Genomic DNA, 22,082 nt, shown 5'->3' with positions numbered 1-22,082 from the left:
ACCCCTAATAATTTTTGTTACCCTTTTCTGAACCTTTTCCAATGCCAATATTTTTTTTTAGATGAGGAGACCACATCTGTACTCAGTAGTCAAGATGCAATAAGGTATTCTCTGTCTCATTCTCTATTCCTTTTTAAATTATTCCTAACATTCTATTTGTTGGGTTTTTTTTGACTGCCACTGTGCACTGAGTGGATGCTTTCTGAGAACTATCCTCTACTATCCACAAATAACTATCTTTGGATTTTGGATAGGACATGTCAGTGAAATAAATGGTGTATTCCTAGCGATCTTGGTGCTATTGCTTCAATCTGTCTATTAAACTCATATGGTTGGTGCTAATTTAGAAAAGTTTTTGCAACTCTGAAGTCCAGAGGTTCCATTTTTGCAATGAAAAATGAAATTCTAGGCCTACCCTTGAGGCCACCAGAGAAGTGGCTGTACACTATGCTGCTGTATTATTGTCTCAGTGCAAATCTTGCACTTTCTATCTTTGCGTTGCTTCAGTAACTATTTGTGTAACTCTTGGATTTGCAGTTACTGGAACATTAATCAGTTGATAAGAAATAATTCTTGATGGTTTTTGTTTTAAATGAAAGTATATTTAGATGGTGCATGATCAAAGGTGCAGGAGTCTTCATCAGAAAGGCTGAGTCTGATGAAAAGGAAAAAAACCAAGCTGTTTGTGGCTACTGTTAAAGATATTGATAGCAGGTGAGAAGCAGTGTTTCTTATTGGCTGTCTTATGTCTCAGTGAAAGACACACTAAAATAATTTTGATTTGTGATGTGCAAACCCACTTCTAAATGTTGTTCCTTCAAGAGGAAAAAATGTCCTTATGGTGAGCTGATTTTTTAAGCAGAATTAACAGTCCTTGGGATTTTTTTGCACTGCATTTCCAACAAGGCACATACAGTCTCTTGTTTTGGAAATCAGGCTCATTAAAATTGTCCCATGGCTCTACAGGTGCTTACAATTTTTTTCTCCTCTTTTTTTTTTTCTCTCCATAATGAGCATCATTAATTTGAGAGGAAAGACTTAGGAGCCAGAAATGTGGGGGAGAGGAATTAGAGCAGTAGGGAATGAAGACACGGAAAGGGCTAAATTAGAACACGGAGAATGTAATTTGAATGTTACACATAGTGTTATATCTCTCATTACAGGATGTGAAAAATATAAGTTAATAGTTTATTTGTTAATGAGATAAGAAACTTGCAAACTAATTTTAAATACTAAAAACTGCTGTTTAGTTTCTTACAATTCCCATTTGGCAATTGCTATGGAACGCTGAATAGCAGACTGTGCAGCAATGCTTATTAAAGCACACCTCAGCTGCGCTGGTGGCATTAATTGGCAAAACACCAGTCAGTTGTGTCTTGTTGTTCAGGCAGCAGAAGCAATGAGAATGTTTCAGTGCTACAGCTAAGTTATTTTTTATGTTTATTTAATTTTACTGGGGAGGGTGTTGGGATTGGGGAAGACTGAAGAAAACACATGGAGAAATTAGATAGTTCCATGTGCCTTCAGAATAAAGTCTTTCTAGTGCAATGTAAACATCCATCTACATGTTTTGTTAGTCTTTAAAGTGCTACCAGACTATTTGTTGTTTTTTATGTTTATCCTGTACAGAATAACTCGGATACCCCTCTGAATCTTTTTAAAAGTCATACCTACCTGCATAAATAAGCAGAGTGAGGTGATAGTAATCTAGTTTCACATCTGAATGATGTTTAGATTATAGCTCCAAAAATAAAACAGGATATTCTGTATCCTTTAACTTAACTTGGTGGGTCATGAGCCTGCAAAACTCCCATCTACCCTTGCTGAAAATGGCCACAACAAGACTGGTTAGACTATGGGTCCTCCAAAAAGGTTGGGTGTTAGATCAGTGATCTGGGCAACAGAAGGCCTTGGAGCATTTTGGCAGTTAGGCTGTCCCAGCACAAGTCAGGAAAGGAAAGTTGCCACTTCATGCTGTCTGAGTCCCCTGAAAGCCTAAGTCTCCTTCAATAATCCAGGGGACAGAGGATGTCATAGAGAATGAGACTGAGGTTGGGTGGGCGGGAGGAGGTTGTAAATAGGTAAATGGGAGTAGAGAAGAGTAGCCCCATGACTGTTAGAGGAAAGCCAAGAAGCTTAAAAGAATTTTAAACAACCTGCTATTTAGAAATATTGTTGTTTATGTATTAAATAGTTTATGTGCTTTCCTCCCTTGCTCTTTATTGTTAAGGACATCTGTATCACATCATGCAAGACATCTTCATAATCCTGCATGCTCTTTCATGAGAGAGGGGGTGAATTTGTGTTATTTTCAAGATTGCAAGTTGTGCTTACTGTGATTCAGGTGTCATAATTCATGATCACTTACATTGTTTCAAAAAGTTAAGACTTGTGTGCTCTGGCACTGTATATACTTAATAATAATGGAGCGGAAGAGTCTGACCTAGAGGAAAATGATCAGTCTGAGGTTTCACACATAAAACACTAAATTCAGTTTTAATTGTTCAACTAATCTACCTGATAACCATTGTTTCTTCCTACTCTACATTCAGAGAAAAATCTTAATTTTCAGTTTGAGACAGCTTTCCTCTCAAATTAATTGTATTCATTATGGAGAATAAAACCAACAGATTCACATTGTAATTCCTTTTCTCTCCTGTTATTGTAGCAAGGATTAAATTACAGTCACGAGCACTTCGGAGATTTTATAATTTTTCCCCAAGAGGGATTTGTGGTTTATTTTTCACGACAAAGGAACCCAAATGCAATACAACAAGACTATTCACATAGTGTCTTTTAAATCTGCTTGGTAATCTATTTCCTCTACATTTTATGTCAGCACTTGATTGTAATAATGGTCAAAAGAAAGGAAAATAATATAAAAATAAAATAGGATATTGTATATCTTTAAGAGGTTAAATTAACTTGCTCTTAGGCTGAGCTGTAGTAAATGCCTTAAAGAGGGAATGGATTGAGCTAATGAAGATTGTGCTGGATTTACCATAACTATTTGTTTGCACATAGATGAGAATTTAGCATGATAGCAGTACACTGAGTAATGACCAGTATTTATAATTCATGAGGTTTTCATCATCTTAAATTTGTTCTTTCAAAGTGATAGGGGAAAATGATCGGAAAAATGACAGAAAAAAATCATCCTTGATCTCAATATACTGGAAATTTGAAAAACTCCCGAAAGCGTCAAAATCAGTGTGAATTGTTTCTTTTGGTTTAATTGTAAACTAAACTATAAATCAAAAGCAAAAAATGAAAGTGTGATGAAATGAAGAAATGAAGTATCAGATCCAAGTTTAAATGGATTTCCCAGTTTTATGTGTTGTATGCTAAGTACTTAAAAGGACTGTAAATAATGAGGTGAGGATGAGGTCCTTTAAGACTTTTACCTGGCATTGTCTTCAGTGCTATCCTCTTGGGACCATTATTTTGATGCTTGGCTTACTATTTCAGTCACTCTGGGGCTGATGTCAGGATCTCACTATCAGAGCAGTTGTGCAGCAGTAAAGGTAATCTTTCTTCTGTGTGCCAGGCTGTTTGGTGGGTAAGTACACTTTAAAATTTTGGAAAACCTTTTTTCCCCCTCAGTAACTATTCTGAGTTGGAAACATAATCCTTCAAACTGCAGTTTGCCTCTCCTATTTGTCAAATGAAACCCAGAATAATTATACAGATCATCCTGCAGAATTCAAACCTAATTAAAAGGCCTATCACATCCTGCTGTGGCAGAAATAACCAGAGAAAGGATGTATGGGGACAAAATATCAACAAGGAGCCTATTGCAGAGTGCCCACCTCGTTGTTCTGTTGGGAGATGGTAAGGGTTGCTTTCCCTGTTCTTCCCACAGAATGGGCCATTGTTCTGTCTCTACATCTTATGGGTTCTTTGGATACCGTCAGACCCTCAGGAGGCAAGGGCAACCCTTGCATATGTTTTCTGCTTCCACCCTGGCTCTGGAGGCCCCTCCTTGACTCAGGAAACACAACTCTATTTGGAACTATGCTGTCAGGGAACCACTAAATGGCAGCTCACCCCCAGAACACCTCCCCTTCCTTCACACTCTCATAAAGCATTTCCAAGTGCAAAGAAGGCTATGGAAAAGTTATTTCATGCTCATGCGTGATTAAATGTAAGTCCTATTTCCTGTAGAGTTTGAGAGGTGTGATGTATGTGTGACATCAGCTGTTGATCCCTGGGCCCACAGAGATCTCTGCAGTTTTGAGGATAGGAGGAAGATGGTGTTACACAAACATCTGAGTCCAATCTATATTTGTGTGGGATGGGGGTAGATCTGTGAGGAGGGTCTCCTCTGTACTGGTCCAATGACAGGAGTGTTCAGGCTTACATAGTTTAAGCTAAGCTCAGGCCTGATTTATACCAGAACATGAAGAAATGTTAAGAATCTTGTCAATAAGCAATTTCACTATGAAACGCGGCAACCTTACAAAATGCACGTTCACAGCGAAGAAATACTTATTCACATCAAGCTGTATGCAAGACCAATATTTTGAGAGGGAGGTGAGATAATAGGAGGTGGAATACAACTGACTGCTTTCTTTGTACATGCAGATTTCAAAATGGAAATTCAAAGGGACATTAATACTCCCTGAAACAACATTAACTCTGGCTTGATGTGCTAAAAAGTTGTGCCTGTACAAAAGAGGGGTAGAGGGGTTTGGAACACGCAGAGGAAGAGACCTTCACAGGAACAGGACAAATACTCCAGCAGTGCATTGCTTCTTGAGAGTTTTTATCCTCAGTCCTATGTAGGCCTCAGTATCCCTTATCCCACTTCTAAAGGAGGGAAACTAAGTGTGGTGAATCTTAAGGACCATGAACCTCAGTGTTCCTTGGTCCCTCTGTGCCTCTTCTGTGAATATCTCTGCTGCACAGTACAATTTGGCACTTTTATTTTTAGAATTAATAGAGGACACGAGGATTTGTACGTTTTTGTAGAAGACATTTTCTTCGTGATGTGAAAAAAATGCCAAAATGTATTTCTTTAAGGAATGAGACAGTCACTAGTGGAGTGGAGAATTGCTTGCTCTGACCCAAAGTCACAGAGCAGATCAGTAATACAAGTGGAGAATTGCTATCTTGTTCAATTTAGGCCAATGTTTCAACAAGTGGGTACTGTTTTTTGGTGGATGAGGAGAAACCATTAAAGCCCCATTTTCAGAGATGCTGCACATCTAAAACTGCAGCAGAAGTTGTTGGGAGCTCTGCATACATAACAACTTTGTAAATCAGGACAATAGTCTCTCAAGTTGGGCACCCAAAATTACTGGCCATTTGTGAAAATTCTGACTTTTTAATTTCAGTATGCACCATAATGCAGGGAGAATACTTATCTACCCGTGTGAAGTGCTTTGGATGAAGGGGTGGAATTAAAGGGAAGCATGGTGAATTCTGACTGGGAATTCTAGCCCTAATATAAACAAAGGGCTGACCTTTTCTTTGATCTAGACGGCATGGGTTTTCAGTCTGGGGTGGGAGTATTAAGGCATGTCAGGGGATTGAAACCATCCTACATATCCCATAATGGCAATGGGCAGAGGCCTGGGAAAATTGGAGGGATGTTCTGAGGGAAGGGAAAGAGGATCCTGGTATGGAAAAAGCTGAGATTAGAACTGCTGAGTTAGAAATCTGGCAAAGAAGCGACAGCTCCTTTTGTTCTTTTTCACCTCCCTTTCACCTCTCTGTAAGGAAGCCTCTCAAGTGCTTTATGGGCTATGCCGCAAGTTTTTCTTCTTGCCCTGCAGGGGGAGCTATAGGCAGGGAGACGTCAGGCATCTGTCTTCTTGACTGGGCCTGTCAGCTCCCTACCTCTCTGCAGTCACTTATAGAAGGAAAATAAGGCAGGTAAAATAGAGCAATCCTGTCTGCACCACTTCCCACGCCTGCCCCCAGAGAAGGGGCCCAATAGAGATCTTTTTTTTTGGGGGGGGCGGGGGGAGCTCAAGCAATATGGAGACAGCCACCTCATAGCGGACGCGGGGGGAGGGGGGGTCCTTGCGAGACTGTTGCGGCAGGATTTGGGGGGGAATCAGAGAGATTGTCCACCACCAGGAGGAAATGGCCTGAGACACCCCATATAAAGGACTTAAAAACCCTCCGAGTGTGAGAGACCCATAGTGTGGGGCACCCTGGGAGAGCCATGAGCAGATTGGGGAGCCTCATGCCCCTATGGGGAGGTGAGGGGCAGACAGACCCTAGCAGCACACTGGGGAGAGTGCTGAGATGATTCCCCAGCAAGTGCAGGATGGAAGAATGAATGGGAATTTGGTGGAGAATAAGGAATAGTGGGTGGCTGCAAAATGTGTGTTGTAGGGGTGATTCAGATTCATACACTGTGCCCTACGCCTTGATTTCTAAGCCCCTTCCATAGGTGCATTAAGTGGCAAGACCAGCATCCATCATATGCAATTCTCCCTTTATCCTTGTGCGGGGAGAGTTGTCTGATAGCGAGTGATGAAGGAGTGGGTGATGGTGAATAAGTGTATTGGTTGGCTGATTATATCCATGGGTATCTCCTGGTGTTTTATTAGCAGAGGGAGTGATGCATTTTACATTAATCATAACAGTAGACTCCAAGTATAAGCAAAAATAGTGTAAAATGGAAAGGCGTGGGTTTAACAGGCAAAGAGTTTTCATCTCACCCGTCATTTAGAGCCTCTAGTACATTGGTGAATTGTTGTGATGCTGTCTGGAATGGTAGCATTGTAGCATATATTATCATGGCACATCCTTTGGCGGTCTATGAAAATATGACAAACTATAGCATGCATACCAATTAATTTGCTTACACTGAAAGCTTTTTAAAGAAATTGCATGAACTATGGTACATATGTAGGACAACAGTGACATCTAATGGCAATAGTGATAGAAATGTAGCCGTGTTAGTCTGGTGTAGCTGAAACAAAATACAGGACTACGTAGCACTTTAAAGACTAACAAGATGCTTTATTAGATGATGAGCTTTCGTGGGCCAGACCCACTTCCTCAGATCAAATAGTGGAAGAAATTAGTCACAGCCATATATACCAAAGGATACAATTAAAAAAAAATGAACACATATGAAAAGGACAAATCACATTTCAGAACAGAAAGGGGATGCGGGGGGAGGGAGAGGAAGGAAGGTGAATGCCTGTGAGATAATGATATTAGAGGTGGGGAAGGGTAGATGTCTGTGAGTTAATAGTATTAGAGGTGATAATTGGGGAAGCTATCTTTGTAATGGGTAAGATAGCTGGAGTCTTTGTTCAGCCCCCCCCCCCCCCCCCCTCCCGGAGAGTGTCGAATTTTAGCATGCATGCCAGTTCAGAGGATTCCCTTTCAAGTGACATTCAAATCTGCACTTGAAAGGGAATCCTCTGAACTGGCATTCATGCTAAAATTCGACACTCTCCGCGGGGGGGGGGGGGGGGGGGGCTGAACAAAGACTCCAGCTATCTTACCTATTACAAAGATAGCTTCCCCAATTATCACCTCTAATACTATTAACTCACAGACATCTACCCTTCCCCACCTCTAATATCATTATCTCACAGGCATTCACCTACCTTCCCCCCCCCCCCCCCGCATTCCCCTTCTGTTCTGAAATGTGATTTGTCCTTTTCATATGTGTTCATTTTTTTTAATTGTATCCTTTGGTATATATGGCTGTGACTATTTTCTTCCACTATTTGATCTGAGGAAGTGGGTCTGGCCCACGAAAGCTCATCATCTAATAAACCATCTTGTTAGTCTTTAAAGTGCTACATAGTCCTGTATTTTGTTTCATCTAATGGCAAGTTAGCAATCTGTACCTGAAAAAACTGATGCAAGTCAGTAAGTCATGTGGATCTCTAGCAGCTTTGATGAGCGTTAAGAGTAATTTTTCAGTATCAAGAATTAAGTTTCAGAAGATCAATTGTCTCACTTGTAGACTAGTTCCAAAATAGGAAGATTGTCGTGATTGCTTTGTTTGCAAAAGAATAGGAACAATTGTCTGTTTTGAGATTAGATTGAGGAAAACAAGGAGATGATAGCTATTGTACATTTAAATTTATACAAGATGAGTCTCCCAAATCTGGGACTCTGGTCTGGCACCATCCATGGTAAGGGCCCCGAATGTTGCTGGACCAAGGAGCTCAGGAAGCCAGGAGTGGGAGCCAGCTGTGAGAACACCACAATGGCTGGGCCAAGCAGTGAAACCTCAGCCAGGCTGGGGAATCTGGCCCATGCCAGAGAACCACTGGAATTAGTGACAACCCCCAGCAGCAGGGACCCCAGGAGCCAGGCACTCCCAGAACAGGGAACCCCATTGAACCTTCAGAAGCAGCAGGGCCAGGCAGCCCAGGAGCCCTGTCTGGGAAATCTGGGGATCCTCAATAGCAGCAGGGCTGGGGTGGCCAGATGGCCCTGGCAAGGGAACATTTGGTGGGAGCAAGAATCACTGGCGGCAGAGGAGCGTCAGCTGGGAAGCCCAGGGAACCCCCAGTGCCAGGGAGCTCTGGCAGCAGTGCGCAGGCAGCAGGGTGGGAGCCCAGCCTTGGGAACTCCAGGGAGAGGAGTCTGGGAGTGGGGCAGCCAGCAGGGGATCATTGACCTTCCTTGGTCCAGCAAACTCCCTAGTTCAGGGCCACTCAGGTCCCAAGGGTGCCGGACCAGTGAGGTCCAACCTGTATTTTGCTGAGGAAGGACTGTTGAGTAACTCAGCTGTGTTGTGTGGTGCCTAGGTTTTCCCCATTGTTTTTATAGGAGATTTATAATGAATTTTCCATTAACTGGTGACCTAATGTTCTTTTGAGACATTGAATCCAGGTAAAACTGTGCTAGCTTCATCAATAGTGGTTTTAGGTGCCTGAATTTTTTGATATTTTGTGTGTGAGTCACAGACCAACATTCTCTGTAATATGGAAAATACAGAATATTTTTAAATTGCTAACTTAAACAAGACTTTCCCCAAGATGATGCTTACTAACAGAATTCTAATACAGAGTTAATTGAATCATATTGTATAATAGCACCAAGCTAGTCCTTGAGTCTGATTTGTCTGAAGCCTTCTCTCCAAGGTTGTGACAATTAGGGATAAGGCTAAGAAGAGTTGTGCCTTTTTGGGTTAACAAGATGTCAGAGGAAACTGGTGTTTCAGAGTCTTCAGGACTGATCGTTTTGGGGAGAGCAGGTCATGGCATCAGTGAACAAACCAGCTCGGTCTCTGCTAGCACCTAAAAAAGGCCTGCTAATGAGAAGTGTTTTTGATTGGCATCATTGTTTCCTTGTCTGCACCCAGGCTCTTAGAGAGTTGGGAAGACTGAGAGAGCCAAAGAGTTTGCAAACATTTTAAATGTCGTCTTTTTTCCCTTTTCTTTTTTTTAAATTTTTTGCTTTTATTAATTGGCTTTTTTATTTTCTTTATTTTTAGGGCATGAAAATGAAAGTGCGGCTGTGTGCATGTGTTAGGGATGTGATAGTGTAGTCGATTAACCGATAAGCAGACGTTTATAGGTTAATGCTACAGACTATACACATTTCCCTCTCTGCCCCACCAGTATATCTTTTAGCAGGCAGACCAGCAGTCCGCCTCAGACCTGGACCTACCCCCACTGCGGCTCTGCATTAAAGTGTATTAGGAGCCGGGCGGGCAGGCAGCCTCACTCTGTTCCAGCTTGTGCTGGGTCCAGGAGCTCAGACCCACCTTAGACAGGGGCTGCTGCCACCCCATGCTGCTGCCTCTTTATCAGAGGCGGCTGCACAGAGCTGTTCTTTAAGCGGGCTCTGCTTGCAGATCAGCTTCTGCCTGACACCGAGTGGCAGGGGGCTCCTCGGGAGTGGAGCTGGAGCGCACTGGCTGCCAGCCCCACCCACAGGGACTGTAGAATAGTCAAGTAACCAATAATAATTGTTGAGGTTACTTGACTGTTCAGTTACACATGCTAGGGATGTTAAATATTGATCATCCCACACACCTACTGGGTGTGGTTCAGTGTACCATGTAATGCTCTTAGACCACTTACAGGGGAGAGATAAGAATGAGTGAGCTCTGGCTGTCGAGGCTTATGGTCCCAGGTTTAGTTCTGCCTGTGGGTGTCATACATATCCACCAAGAAAACCATCCTGGGGGAAAATGTGAGAAATAAACATTTCCCATGTTTAAACAGACCTAAATATTTTCTGATAAAGACACTCATTATAGTGTGCTCTGTGTTTAAAAGTTGAAAGACTTTAGATTATCACCTGAAATTTTTAGTACATAAGAGTTGTTAAACGTCTGCATATGGAGAGTGTTCTGTTAAATGTTTGTAGAATAATATCTTCATTGGGGAAGGAAAGCTTAGCTTTCACATATGAAGAGAAGATGCTGTGTAATAGCTCTGAGATTGAGGTTCAGACATTTGGTAATAATTTTGTTTCAATATTAGGCTTTTAAATCAGTTAATCAGATCTGTAATTTGAATCTATGATAAAACTCTTAAATTGGGATACACATCTGGCTGAATAAACACATTCTTAGACACCTTAACATTTATATGAGGATTAATTATTTTGGTATTAATTTGATGATCTAACTTCAACCCAATGTTTAACTTGTTTGATTTGCTGATTAGGTCTTTATTTGATTCTGATTTGATAGCATTATATTTGTAGTTAATTTATTAATAATAGCTTACCTTCAATATGTTTCTAGGTTTTATATTCATTTTAAAGTTTTAGCAACATCTGTAAAATAGAACCTGATGCTGACACATTTCTTTCAGTGAGTAATATGGGTACAGAATCTCTGAGGCTATGTCTATACTGCGGGCTTCTTGCGCAAGAACTGTTTTGCGGAAGAGTTCTTGTGCAAAAGGTCTTCCACAAGAACGCGTCCACACTTCCATGTGCTTTTGCACAAGAGCTTTCATGGCAGTGTGGACGCTCTCTTGCACAAGAAAACTCTGATGGCCATTTTAGCCATCAGGGTTTCTTGCGCAAGACCTTCCTGTTACCTGTCTACACTGCCTTCTTGTGGAAGAACTCTTGTGCAAGAGGGCTTATTCCTGATGGGGAGAGGAATAACTCTTCTGGAAGAAGCCCTGTTTTCCGACACTGTATTGTAAATTTACTTGCGTAAGAACACGCATGCAGTGTAGACACCCAGCTGTTCTTGCGCAAGAAGCCTGCAGTGTAGAGGTAGCCTGAGGGTCTGAGATATATACCAGCTGGTCAATTTTAAAAGTTTGACAAGATCCCTGTAATAAGTCAGTGGTTGTCCCACCTGTATATTTCTCTTTTGATGTTTTTTTGTTTTTTGTTTTTTTTTAGTGTCTTGAAATGAGTGATCATTTGGAAGAAAACACTACAGAGAAAAGCATTTTTGCTCAGGAGGAACCTGCAGAAGCCTGTGCCACTCCAGCTAAGGGATGTCAGCTAGCACAGAAGCAACTGGTAGGACTTCTGAAGTACACTGTTACTGATCAGGGTGCTAGAGCAAATGTGCAACTATAATAAAGTCAAATAGTAAAATGACAGCAATGCAGGTGTTTAATGGAGTGTTCAGAGGTTCCAGCATTCTAGCAAGGGATGTTGAAGGGAAATGGGACAGACCTCTCAACAGGAAGTTATCTTTGTAATTGATTTTACTCTAAGTTCTGGAAAGAATTCCTGGAGTTTGATATTTCAGCTTCCGTTGTCAGCTTCCATTGGTTCCAGTCAGACAGTTTTAAAATACAGTACCTGCTCATATATTACAGAGTAAAACCCAATTTCTAACCACGACATTTAAATGTCTACATGTGGCCAGCTGATGAGATTGTCCCATGATTATTAGAAGGCCAGTGGCTTTAATCTTCAGTACATGATGTCAGCCAGCTTGCAAATAAAAGGCCTTCAATTGACTATTAGATATTTGCCACAACAAGAGAGGTTCTGCATAAATTCCCATTCTACTACCAGTGTGGAGTGATGGAAGCCTCCTCTGGGAACACATTGTTAAATTAATATAAATTGTGACTTAAACAATAGTCTGCAGTGAAGATGATGGAAGCTGCTAAAATTCTGCCACTTTTTATGAATTGTTTGCTTTGACTCCTCTACTCCCTCTATGCCTTTCTTCATACTCATCTCAGTCTTGCAAGTTCTTTCTGGCGCTAATGATCATCCATACCTTCTCCTTGCCCTCAGATTCTTCTTGGAGAGATAGGCCCTGGGGAGCTGAGGGAACAGAGGCGGGTAAGAGAACAGAAGGAATGATTCAGATGAGATTAGGACAATGACAGTATTTTCTATTCCATTGTAGGCTACAGAGTTATTACCTTAAAGGTACATTGTCTACACTAGTGGATCTTCATTTTATTGTATAATGTTGAAATAATGCTTTCCTTCAGTATAAAATAGTAACTTTCAAAATAATTTTGAAAATTATACAATATCTTTCTTAAAGGTTTTTTTTTCAGATGTTGAGATGTATATTCATACTGTAGGAACTGTCTAAGAAACTGTAATTTAAGGAATGTAAAATTAGGTTCACTAGGAGAATTTGGAGAAGAGCTAACATCATATAGATAAAGGACTGGACCAGTCAGAAAAATTAGCTTAACACAGGGAAGAACTTATGGTAGGGTTACCATACGACCGTTTTTTTCCCGGACATGTCCTCCTTTTCACTTCTGAAATCTCCATCCGGACAGGTTTTTTAAATGGCTAAAAATGTCCAGGATTTTGCCCTGCAAAGGGCATTGGGGAGGAGGCAGGGGCACGGGTCTGTCAAATTGAACATTTGGAGCCATGTGCCTGGACCGTTAATGGCTGCTCTGCACATGTGCCCCAGTGCCTGGCAGGAAAAGCACGTGGCCACAGTGGTGGCAGCTCTGGTGAGTCCCAGGGCAGATCCAGTGTGTGTGTGGCTGGTTTGGCTCCTCCCATGGAGTCACAGCGTTACCCTCCACCCTGGTAGGTTATGTCCCTGGCTCTGCGGAAGGGGTGGGACATTGGGTTAGAGCAGGCGGGTGGGGAGTGCCTGGTTCTGAGGGACCTGAGGGATTCTGGCTCTGGGGGAGGGAAAGATCATTGTGTTAGAGTGGAACAAAAAACAGGACTATGTAGCACTTTAAAGACTAACAAGATGGTTTATTAGGTGATGAGGTTTCGTGGGCCAGACCCACTTCCTCAGATCAAATAGTGGAAGAAAATTGTCACAACCATATATACCAAAGGATACAATTAAAAAAAATGAACACATATGAAAAGGACAAATCAAATTTCAGAACAGAAGGGGAAGGGGGGGGGGGGAAGGTAAATGTCTGTGAGCTAATGATATTAGAGGTGATAATTTTGGAAGCTATCTTTGTAATGGATAAGATAATTAACGTCTTTGTTTAAACCTAAGTGTAAAGTGTCGAATTTAAGCATGAATGACAGTTAAGAGGATTCTCTTTGAAGTGTGGTCTGAAAAGGTCTTTGAAGCAGGATGCAGGTAATCAAGTCGTTGAGACAATGTCCTTTCTGGTTGAAATGGCAAGAAACTGTTTTTTCTTTGTGATCCTGTCTGATATCTGTTTTGTGGGCATTGATCCTTTGGCGAAGTGTCTGAGACGTTTGTCCAATGTACATAGCAGACAGACACTTTCGGCACATGATAACATAAATTATATTTCTGGATGCACAGGAATATGTGTTCTTGATCTTATAACTCACTTGGTGACGTCCAATAATGGTATCAGCAGAGTGAATATGTGGACAAAGCTGGCAACGGGGTTTGTTGCAAAGGAAAGTACCAGGGTTGGTATTAGTGTGGTATGTCCTGCAGTTGTTGGTAAGAATCATCTTGAGGTTAGGTGGTTGTCTATAGAAGACTATAGGTCTGTCTCCCAGAGTCACTCGGAGTTTAGTATCCTGTTCCAGTATAGGCTGTAGTTTATTTATAATGTGTTGGACAGGTTTAAGTTGGGGGGCTGTAGGTGATGACAAGTGGTGTTCTATTGTTGGTTTTCTTGGGTCTATCTTGAAGTAGATGGTTTCTAGGTATTCGTCTGGCTCTTTCAATTTGCTTTTTTATTTTTCCGGGTGGGTAGTTGAGGTTTATAAATGCTTAGTAGAGATCCTAAAGTTTCTGGTCTCTGTCAGTGGGATTAGAGCAGATGTGGTTGTATCAAAGGGCTTGGCTATAGATGATGGATCGTATGGTGCGTTCTGGATGGGAGCTGGAAGCATGTAGGTAACTGTATGAGTCAGTGAGTTTTCTGTAGAGAGTGGTGTCTAATTTTCCATTGCTGATTTGTACTGTGGTGTCCAGGAAATGGATTTCTCGTGTAGAATGGTCCAGGCTGAGATTGATGGTGTAGGTTGTTAAAATCTCTGTGGAATGTCTCCAGTGTTTCTTGGCCATGCATTCAGATCATAAAGATGTGATCGATGTAGCGTAAGTAGAGAAGGGGCAAAAGGGGACAGGAGTTGAGGAAACGTTGTTCTAGGTCAGCCATAAAAATATTAGCATACTGTGGGGCCATGTGTGTAGCCATGGCTGTGCCGCTGATCTGGAGGTATAAGTTGTTCTCAAATTGGAAATAATTGTGGGTGAGAACAAAGTTACATTAGTCTGCTATCAGATTGGCAGTGGTGTCCTCTGGGATAGTGTTTCTAATTGCTTGTAATCCGTCTTCATGTGGGATGTTGGTGTATAGAGCCTCTACCTCCATGGTGGCAGGATGGTGTTATCGGGGAGGTTATCGATGTTTTGTAGTTTCCTTAGGAAGTCAGTAGTATCTCGGAGATAGCTGGGGGTTTTGGTTGCGTAGGGTTTGAGAAGAGAGTCTACATTGCTGGATAAACCAGTTGTGAGCGTGCCAATACCAGAGATGATGGGACGTCGGGGGTGTCCAGGTTTATGGATTTTGGGAAGCAGATAGAACAATCCTGGTCGGGGGTCAGAAGGTGTTTCTGTGTGGATTTGTTCCTGAGTAGCTGTAGGGAGGCTTTTAAGGAAACAGTGTAGTTTCTTTTGGTATTCCGAGGTGGGATCAGAGGAGAGAGGTTTGTAAAATGTGGTGTTGGAGAGTTGTCTGGTTGCCTCCTGGTTATAGTCGGCCTTATTCTTAATGTTAGAGTGGAGAGGCTGAGGGGGTGGCTGGTTCTGGGGGAGGGCAGGGGCACTGGGTTAGAGCAGGGAACTGGGTGATAGAATTTCTGGCATCTTTCCTTCCCTGTAGGTGGGCAGTGGGTCTGTTGGTTAGATTTGGGGGTTCCAGTCTCAGCTCTGTGAGGACTGTGGGAGCTGGTGCTTGGTGGGGCGGGCAGGGGAAAGGAAGGGATTCTGGGAAGCAGGATTCCTGGGTTCCTTTTCTAGCCATGCCACTTCTCCTCTTGGTGCTTCTAACTTCATGCCCCAGGATGGACCTCAGCCAGCAGCCTTCCTGGCACCCCACTCTCTCCTCCTGGCCCCACTGCAGCCCAGGCTGCTGGCTGATTGGCGGTGCATGCTTCGGAGTGGTGCGTCGGGGAAGCGGGAGCCTGGCACATGGCATCCCCTCACAGCATGACAGCCAGTGGGGGCAGTGGCAGTAGCAAGACGGTGGCCAGAGCCCTGAGTTTGGCATGCATGGAGACGAGTTTGCTAGCTCCCGAGTCCAGCCTTCTGTGCAAGTGCAGCAGCTGCCTCTGCAACAGCACTGGCAAGCACTAGGTGTCCTCTTTTTTGAAAGTTCAAATATGGTAACCCTAACTTATGGGCATCAAGCAACATAGACATGAGCAAGGGGCAGACCAGCCAACTATTAAAATTTGAAAGGGCGTATTACTGAGAGGCAGAAGTCAAATAATCTTTCAGCAACTCTATTTCTGTTAGAACTTCTGTTCTGAAACTTGTTCAGATTTAAAAGAAAACACCAGGGCTACATCTATACTGCGCTCTCTTGCGCAAGAAAATATGCAAATGAGACGAAGCAGTGAATATCGTCATGCCTCATTTGCATACTTAATGAGCCACCATTTTTGTGCAAGGGGTTTTTGCACAAAAAGGAACCATCTACACTGCAAGAGCCATTCTGCCACTTTTCTTCAGGCAGAACGGCTCTTGCGCAAAAACCCCTTGCGCAAAAATTGCAGCTCATTAAGTATGCAAATGAGGTGTGGCGATATTCACCACTTCGCCTCATCTGCATATTTTCTTGCGCAAGAGAGCGCAGTCTAGACATAGTCAATGGCAACATTATATAAAAGCAAAATAATTTAGGAAATGCAGTGCCTGCTTTCGTAATTAGATGGTATTAATGATGTGGTCCAATCTCTCTGACAGCAACAAACGTGCTGAGCTCCCTCTTTCGGTCTTGAATTCACTCTGGCGAGGGCCTTTACAAGAAGGGAGTGATTCTGTGTCCAATGGTAATTTTTCAAAAACTGAAAAAGCCAAGAGAAAAACCACCAGTGTATTTCTGTGGTGAGGTACTACAACAGAGGTGGGCAATAATTTTAGAAGGGGGGCCACTTATCAAGTTTTTGAAGTGGCCCTGGGCCACCCTGGAAGAGCCTCAGATGGAAGGGGCAGGGCTAGGACACTTCCGTGCTCCTCTGCCCACAGACCTTGATTGGCCTGAAGGTGGGGGATAGGGTTACCAGGTAGACCCCCCCAAAATACCAGACACACTTGATCGTGGGGAGGACCAGCCAGGAGGGGGCCGGGGCTGGCCAGGAGGAAGGGAGGTGGGAGGCAGGACTGGAGGAGGGGGAGGTCAGGGGTTGCAGGGCTGGGGGGGCGGGAAGCAGAGCTGGGGGATGTTGGGGGCTGGACGGGAGGAGGGGTGCCAGAGGAAGGGGGGCAGAAAGCAGAGCTGGTGGGGGTGGTGGTGCAGCCACGGGCCGCAGCCGGAGTCCAACAGGCCGCACCCCCAGCAGGCACTCCCTCTAGTTGCTAGTAGAAGCCGGGCGGGGACAGGGGGAGTGGCTCCCAGCCACTCCCCCCTTCCTGGCTTCTGCACGCAACCAGAGGCTCCCAGCTGGGAGGCAGGCCGCGATTGGCGCTGGGAGCCTCTGGTTGCGTGCAGAAGCCTGGCGGGAGGAGTGGCTGGGAGTCCCCGCCACTGTCCCCTGCCCACCCCGCCCAGCTTTTGCACGTGACCACAGGGCTCCGAGCACCAATCGCAGCCCACCTCTCAGTCGCTCCCCCGCCCCTGCCAGGCTTCTGTCTGGCGCCCAGCTGGAAATTCAGAAAATACCAGACATTGCACATGTCTGGTATTTTCTGAATTTTTTTATCGGACAGAGGGTGCAAATACTGGACTGTCGGGTAGAAAACCGGACACCTGGCAACCCTAGGGTGGAGCTTCTGAAGTCTTTGTCCCCAAATCCCTCCAGAGAGAACCGCCAGCTGTTCTGAACAACTGGTGGTTCCCTCTAGGTGCCAGTGCCCCTGGCGGTGGGAAGAGACTTTGCACGTTTCCCCCGCCCCAGGTAAATCAGGGCCTGGGAGCATGGGGAACAAATGAAGGCTCTCGCTCCCTGCTGAACAGCTGGTGGTTCACTCTAAGCGATGCATGCCCCTTGTAGGGCAGGAGGAGACTTCACACGCTCCTCCGTCCCCAGGCCCTGACTGGCCTGAGGGCAGGGGAGCGGCAGGATGTCCACAGGCTGGATCAACCTGCTTGGTGGGGTGGATCTGGCCCACAGAGGCTCTCTTGCCCATCCCTGTACTACAAGCTGAGCTCTCTGGGTATGTCTGTTCTGCTGCTTTCCAGGCCTGGCTCACAGACTTGCTCTTTTTAGTGTGGACATTGCAGCTTGGGTTGCAGGCTAGGCTGTCAGGCCTAGGAGCTGCCATGTCATGCTTAGCCACTTCCTTTCTGTGCATTCACACCTGCATAAAACTGGAGATTTCTGGGGATGCCCTTCTCTGTTAGCTGACAAAATGGGCTTTGGGCATAATTGATTAAAAATGTAATAGACGGATGACCTGTTTTTAAATGGTACTATCGCTACTTTAGTTTTTTACAGTATGCGCCAATCACTCTGCCCTTTTAATATTTACATTATGAAGATGATTAATTGTTGTGGTAAACTAGCAAACATATGGTAGTAAATAAAACAAATTCTTGCTACCTATGGTATTTATAAACTTTCTTCTGTTTATTCATTCATAGCAGCAAATAGAGCGGCAACTAAAATGCTTAGCATTTCAAAACCCAGGACCTCAAGTAGCCGACTTCAATCCTGAAACCAGAGAGCAGCAGAAGAAAGAGCGTATGGCCAAGATGAACCAAGATTTTTTTTATAAACACAAGTAAGATGGTGCCTTTGATTTATTTAGATATGCCTTTTGAAATTGAGACGTTTACTCAACATGCATAAAAATAAATGTTTTCATAGACTGTGTTAAAATGTAACTCTTTAGGGGTATGTCTACACTACAAAGTTAATTCGAACTAACAGACGTTAGTTCGAATTAACTTTGATAAGCGCTATACTAGCAAACCGCTAGTTCGAACTTAATTCAAACTAGCGGAGTGCTTAATTCGAACTAGGTAAACCTCATTCTACGAGGACTAATGCCTAGTTCGAATTAAGTAGTTTGAATTAAGGGCTGTGTAGCCACTTAATTCGAACTAGTGGGAGGCTAGCCCTCCCCAGCTTTCCCTGGTGGCCACTCTGGGCACCACCAGGGAAACTCTTCTGCCCCCCTCCCGGCCCCGGAGCCCCTTAAAGGGGCATGGGCTGGCTACAGTGCCCATGCCAGGTGCAAGCCTGCCAGCACCCAGCCAGCAGACCCTGCACCTGGCACGACTAGAGCCAGCCAGCCACCTGCTGCCACCCAGCCCTCCGCCTCTTCCTGGGACCAGGCTGGCGGCTCCCGGGAGCCTGCCCAGGTCTGCAAGAGGCGGGCGCCCGCCTGGTCTAGTGTGGAGATCGTGGACCTCATCCACGACCTCCGCACTAGGCACAGGAAACTGGCTGTCTAGGGCAGGATAGTTGCCAGCCTGGCCACCCAGGAGCAGGTGTGCTTGAAAATCAAGGTGGTCCACTGAGACCCCCGACCCTGAGCTTAGAATGGCCGTATTGGGTCAGACCAAAGGTCCATCTAGCCCAGTAGCCTGTCTGCCGACAGCGGCCAACACTAGGTACCCTGGAGGGGATGGACTGAAGACAATGACCAAGCCATTTGTCTCGTGCCATCCCTCTCCAGCCTTCCACAAACAGAGGCCCAGGACACCATTTCTACCCCCTGGCTAATAGCACTCCATGGACCCAACCTCCATGACTTTATCTCACTTCTCTTTAAACTCTGTTCTAGTTCTAGCCTTCACAGCCTCCTGCAGCAAGGAGTTCCACAGGTTGACTATTAGCTTTGTGAAGAACAACTTTCTGTTATTAGTTTGAAGCCTTCTACCCATTCCTTTCCTTTGCTGTCCTCTAGTCATTCTATTATGGGAACTAATGAAGAACTTTTCTTTATGCACCCTTTCCATACCACTCATGATTTTATAGACCTCTATCATATCCCCCCTCCATCTCCTCTTTTCTAAGCTGAAAAGTCCCAGTCTCTTTAGCCTCTCTTCATATGGGACCTGTTCCAAACCCCTGATCATTTTAGTTGCCCTCCCCTCTCCCACCCTCTCTCTTCCCCTCTCCCACTTCCTTTTCCCAGTCTCCCTGAGTTTAGTTTAATAAAGAGAGTTTCTATTTTTGAACACATGTGTCCTTTATTTTGTACATCAGGAAGGGGGGTTAGGGAGGGTAAGTGGAAGGAGGTGAGGGAGGAATGGGGTACGAGCCTCCGATGGGGAGGACTGGGGTGGCTCTGCGGGCTCCTCGGAGTGGAAGCTCTCCTGCAGCCCCCCGATTGACCCTCCTCCCCGAATGGCAGCCTGCAGCAAGTGCAGCCGGGCTGATGGCCGAGTGCTGTGATGTGCTGAGTGTGGGCACTCAGGGCACTCCAAGCCAGGACTGCTTTGCTGTCCCTCATCGAGTTAGACAAGCGAGCAGGGAACCCCTGAGAACTGTCTGTCCGGGGTGGGGGTCGGGTCCCTTTAAGCACAGCCCTTGGCTAGCCTGAGGCAGCAGCTCCACGCTCTAAGTCCTAATCTGATGCCCTGCTGGCACTGCTTCCGGCCAGCCTTAACCTCGGTTCAGGGTCCACTCAATGTGGACATGCTAGTTCGAATTAGCAAAACGCTAATTCGAACTAGTTATTAGGTCACTCTAGATGTACTAGTTCGAATTAGCTTAGTTCGAATTAACTAATTCAAATGAAGTTAGTTCGAATGAGTGCTGTAGTGTAGACATACCCTAGCAGAGTAAGTTTAGTTTACCAGAAGTTTGACTTATTTTTGTGGCACACACATTACTTGGTAACTGTATCCAATATTATCAGAATTTTATATTGATATTTCATTATGTTGCAAGAGTGTTCAGAAGGAAGTACAGGTTGAACTTTCTTTGTCTGGGACAATCTGGTACAGCAACATCTGTGGTCCAGAAGGATGTTGCTGGACTAGAGAGCCCCAGCCAGAGAGGTTGCCAGGGGCTTGGAGCTCAGACAGCCTGCAGAGGCAGTTGCCTGGGGGCAGGGAGTCAGCCAGGAGATGAGCCCCACTAGTCCTGAAGCTGCTGCCTGCAGCAGCCACAGAGCCAGTGCTGGCCAGGGCCATGGAACCCTGGCAACTGGGATGGAGCTCTGCCGGCCGGGGGAGCAGAGCCACTGCCATCTGGAAGCAGAGTGTCCCTGCAGCCGGAAGCAGAGCTCTGCTGTCTGGGGGCAGGGAATCTCTGTGGCTGGGGGCACAAAGCTGCTGCTGGCCAGGGAGCAGAGAACCACAGCAGTCTGAGCAGGGCTGCAGCCCTGAGTGGAGCTCCACCATCAGGCCAGGGGCAAGGCACTGGCCGGGCCAGCAGCCAGAAGGGAATCCCCGGGACACCCGTAGGTCTGACCTCCCTTGGTCTGGCAAACTCCCTCCTTCAGGACTGCTCAGGTTGAAGGTGCTGGACCAAGGAGGTCCCAACCTGTAGTTGTTCCTGTGCAGATTTTTTTCCTCATTAGCTTAGTTCAGTCATTGAACATGTCTCTGAGGGTCACTATTTTTTTCTCTAACAGAACTATGAAGAAGTATGACAAACATGGCAGGCTGCTTTGTAATAACATGGATTTGTGTGACTGCCTGGAGAAGAACTGCCTGGGTTGCTTCTATCCGTGCCCTAAATGCAATTCCAACAAATGTGGACCAGAGTGCCGCTGTAATAGAAAATGGGTTTATGACAGAATTGAGACTGAAGCTGGTGAAGTGATCAGCATGTTACCATTTTTTGTCCCAGAGTGATGTTTTTTTTCCTAGCTTTTGTAATTGAACAATGATTCACCCTTTTCATTCTTTTAAATTTTTTAACCTTTTTATTAAAGTGAATTTTGGTTTTGTGGAAGGGGCTGGATTGACTTGACTAATGTACCTGTTGGTTAAACTGATAAGAACAGACACTACACTTGATCTTAGCCTTCAAGAGGCTGAGAAGTCCCTGTTTATGGTACTCATGCATCTTTCTCTTTCTCACCAATGTGCCTTAATTCTCACCATTGGGGACAAGTATGTATTTCATTCTCTTTAATACTTAGCAACTTTGCTGAGGCATCTAATAAAGTATTTCCTGAAGCTTTACTTTCTAAAATCGCAGGTGTCAGGAATGCTGTAAGCTTTAGGGGGTAGCCAAGTTAGTCTGTACAGGATAAACTTAAAAAACAAAAACTGGTCTGGTAGCACTTTATAGACCAACAAAACAGGTAGATGGTATCATGAGCTTTCGTGGGCACAGCCCACTTCTTCAGATGTGTTTTGAGTTTAGGATGCGCAGACCCAAAATAAAAGAAATAGATTAAAAAGGAGAAGGGGGAAAGAAAAAAAAGGAAGGAGGAGGGCAGGAAACAAGGAGCAGCGATTATGAAAAAATCAAAGGGAAAAACAGCAAGGCAGAATAGGCAAAAGGAATGACGTAATCAGACAACTTCCTTTATTCTCAAAAATAGGATCACATTGTTTTGATTCAGTTTTTCCTCATTTTTTTCAATTGTGCACATATACAGATGTTTGACACACCCATTCTTTTTTGAACGATTCTGCTTATATTTTGCT

The 22,082-nt window shown here is 44.5% G+C and overlaps 1 protein-coding gene and 1 pseudogene across 3 annotated transcripts; one reads left to right on the top strand and one right to left on the bottom strand.

Annotated features, from left to right (window-relative positions):
* ARL14EPL (ARF like GTPase 14 effector protein like) lies at window positions 1–21,594 on the top strand. 3 transcript variants are annotated; one of them, XM_075931978.2, is made up of 5 exons: window positions 1–714; window positions 3,469–3,524; window positions 11,305–11,427; window positions 18,108–18,247; window positions 21,056–21,594. In XM_075931978.2, exons 2-5 carry the CDS (start codon window positions 3,483–3,485, stop codon window positions 21,276–21,278), a joined length of 528 nt encoding a protein of 175 aa, XP_075788093.1. In that variant the 5' UTR covers window positions 1–714; window positions 3,469–3,482; the 3' UTR covers window positions 21,279–21,594. The 3 variants fall into 3 exon arrangements, with proteins under 3 accessions (XP_075788093.1, XP_075788092.1, XP_075788091.1); XM_075931977.2 differs by having other exon boundaries at window positions 3,469–3,559; window positions 18,111–18,247; XM_075931976.2 differs by having other exon boundaries at window positions 3,469–3,559.
* LOC149524153 (U2 spliceosomal RNA) lies at window positions 21,309–21,472 on the bottom strand (annotated as a pseudogene).
* Window positions 21,595–22,082: the final 488 nt, after the last annotated feature.

This window comes from Pelodiscus sinensis, chromosome 6, assembly GCF_052426305.1.
Source record: "Pelodiscus sinensis isolate ZL-2025 chromosome 6, ASM5242630v1, whole genome shotgun sequence".
NCBI classification, from domain to species: domain Eukaryota; kingdom Metazoa; phylum Chordata; order Testudines; family Trionychidae; genus Pelodiscus; species Pelodiscus sinensis.
The sequence above is the reverse complement of the archived record's forward strand: the minus strand, read 5'-3'. Positions and strand labels throughout refer to the sequence as shown.

Coding starts and splice junctions, on each gene's coding strand:
- ARL14EPL (XM_075931976.2), top strand. CDS start 659: ATGAAAAGGAAAAAAACCAAGCTGTTTGTGGCTACTGTTAAAGATATT. Junction 715..3,468: donor GTTAAAGATATTGATAGCAG/GTGAGAAGCAGT, acceptor TTACTATTTCAG/TCACTCTGGGGCTGATGTCA. Junction 3,560..11,304: donor TGTGCCAGGCTGTTTGGTGG/GTAAGTACACTT, acceptor GTTTTTTTTTAG/TGTCTTGAAATGAGTGATCA.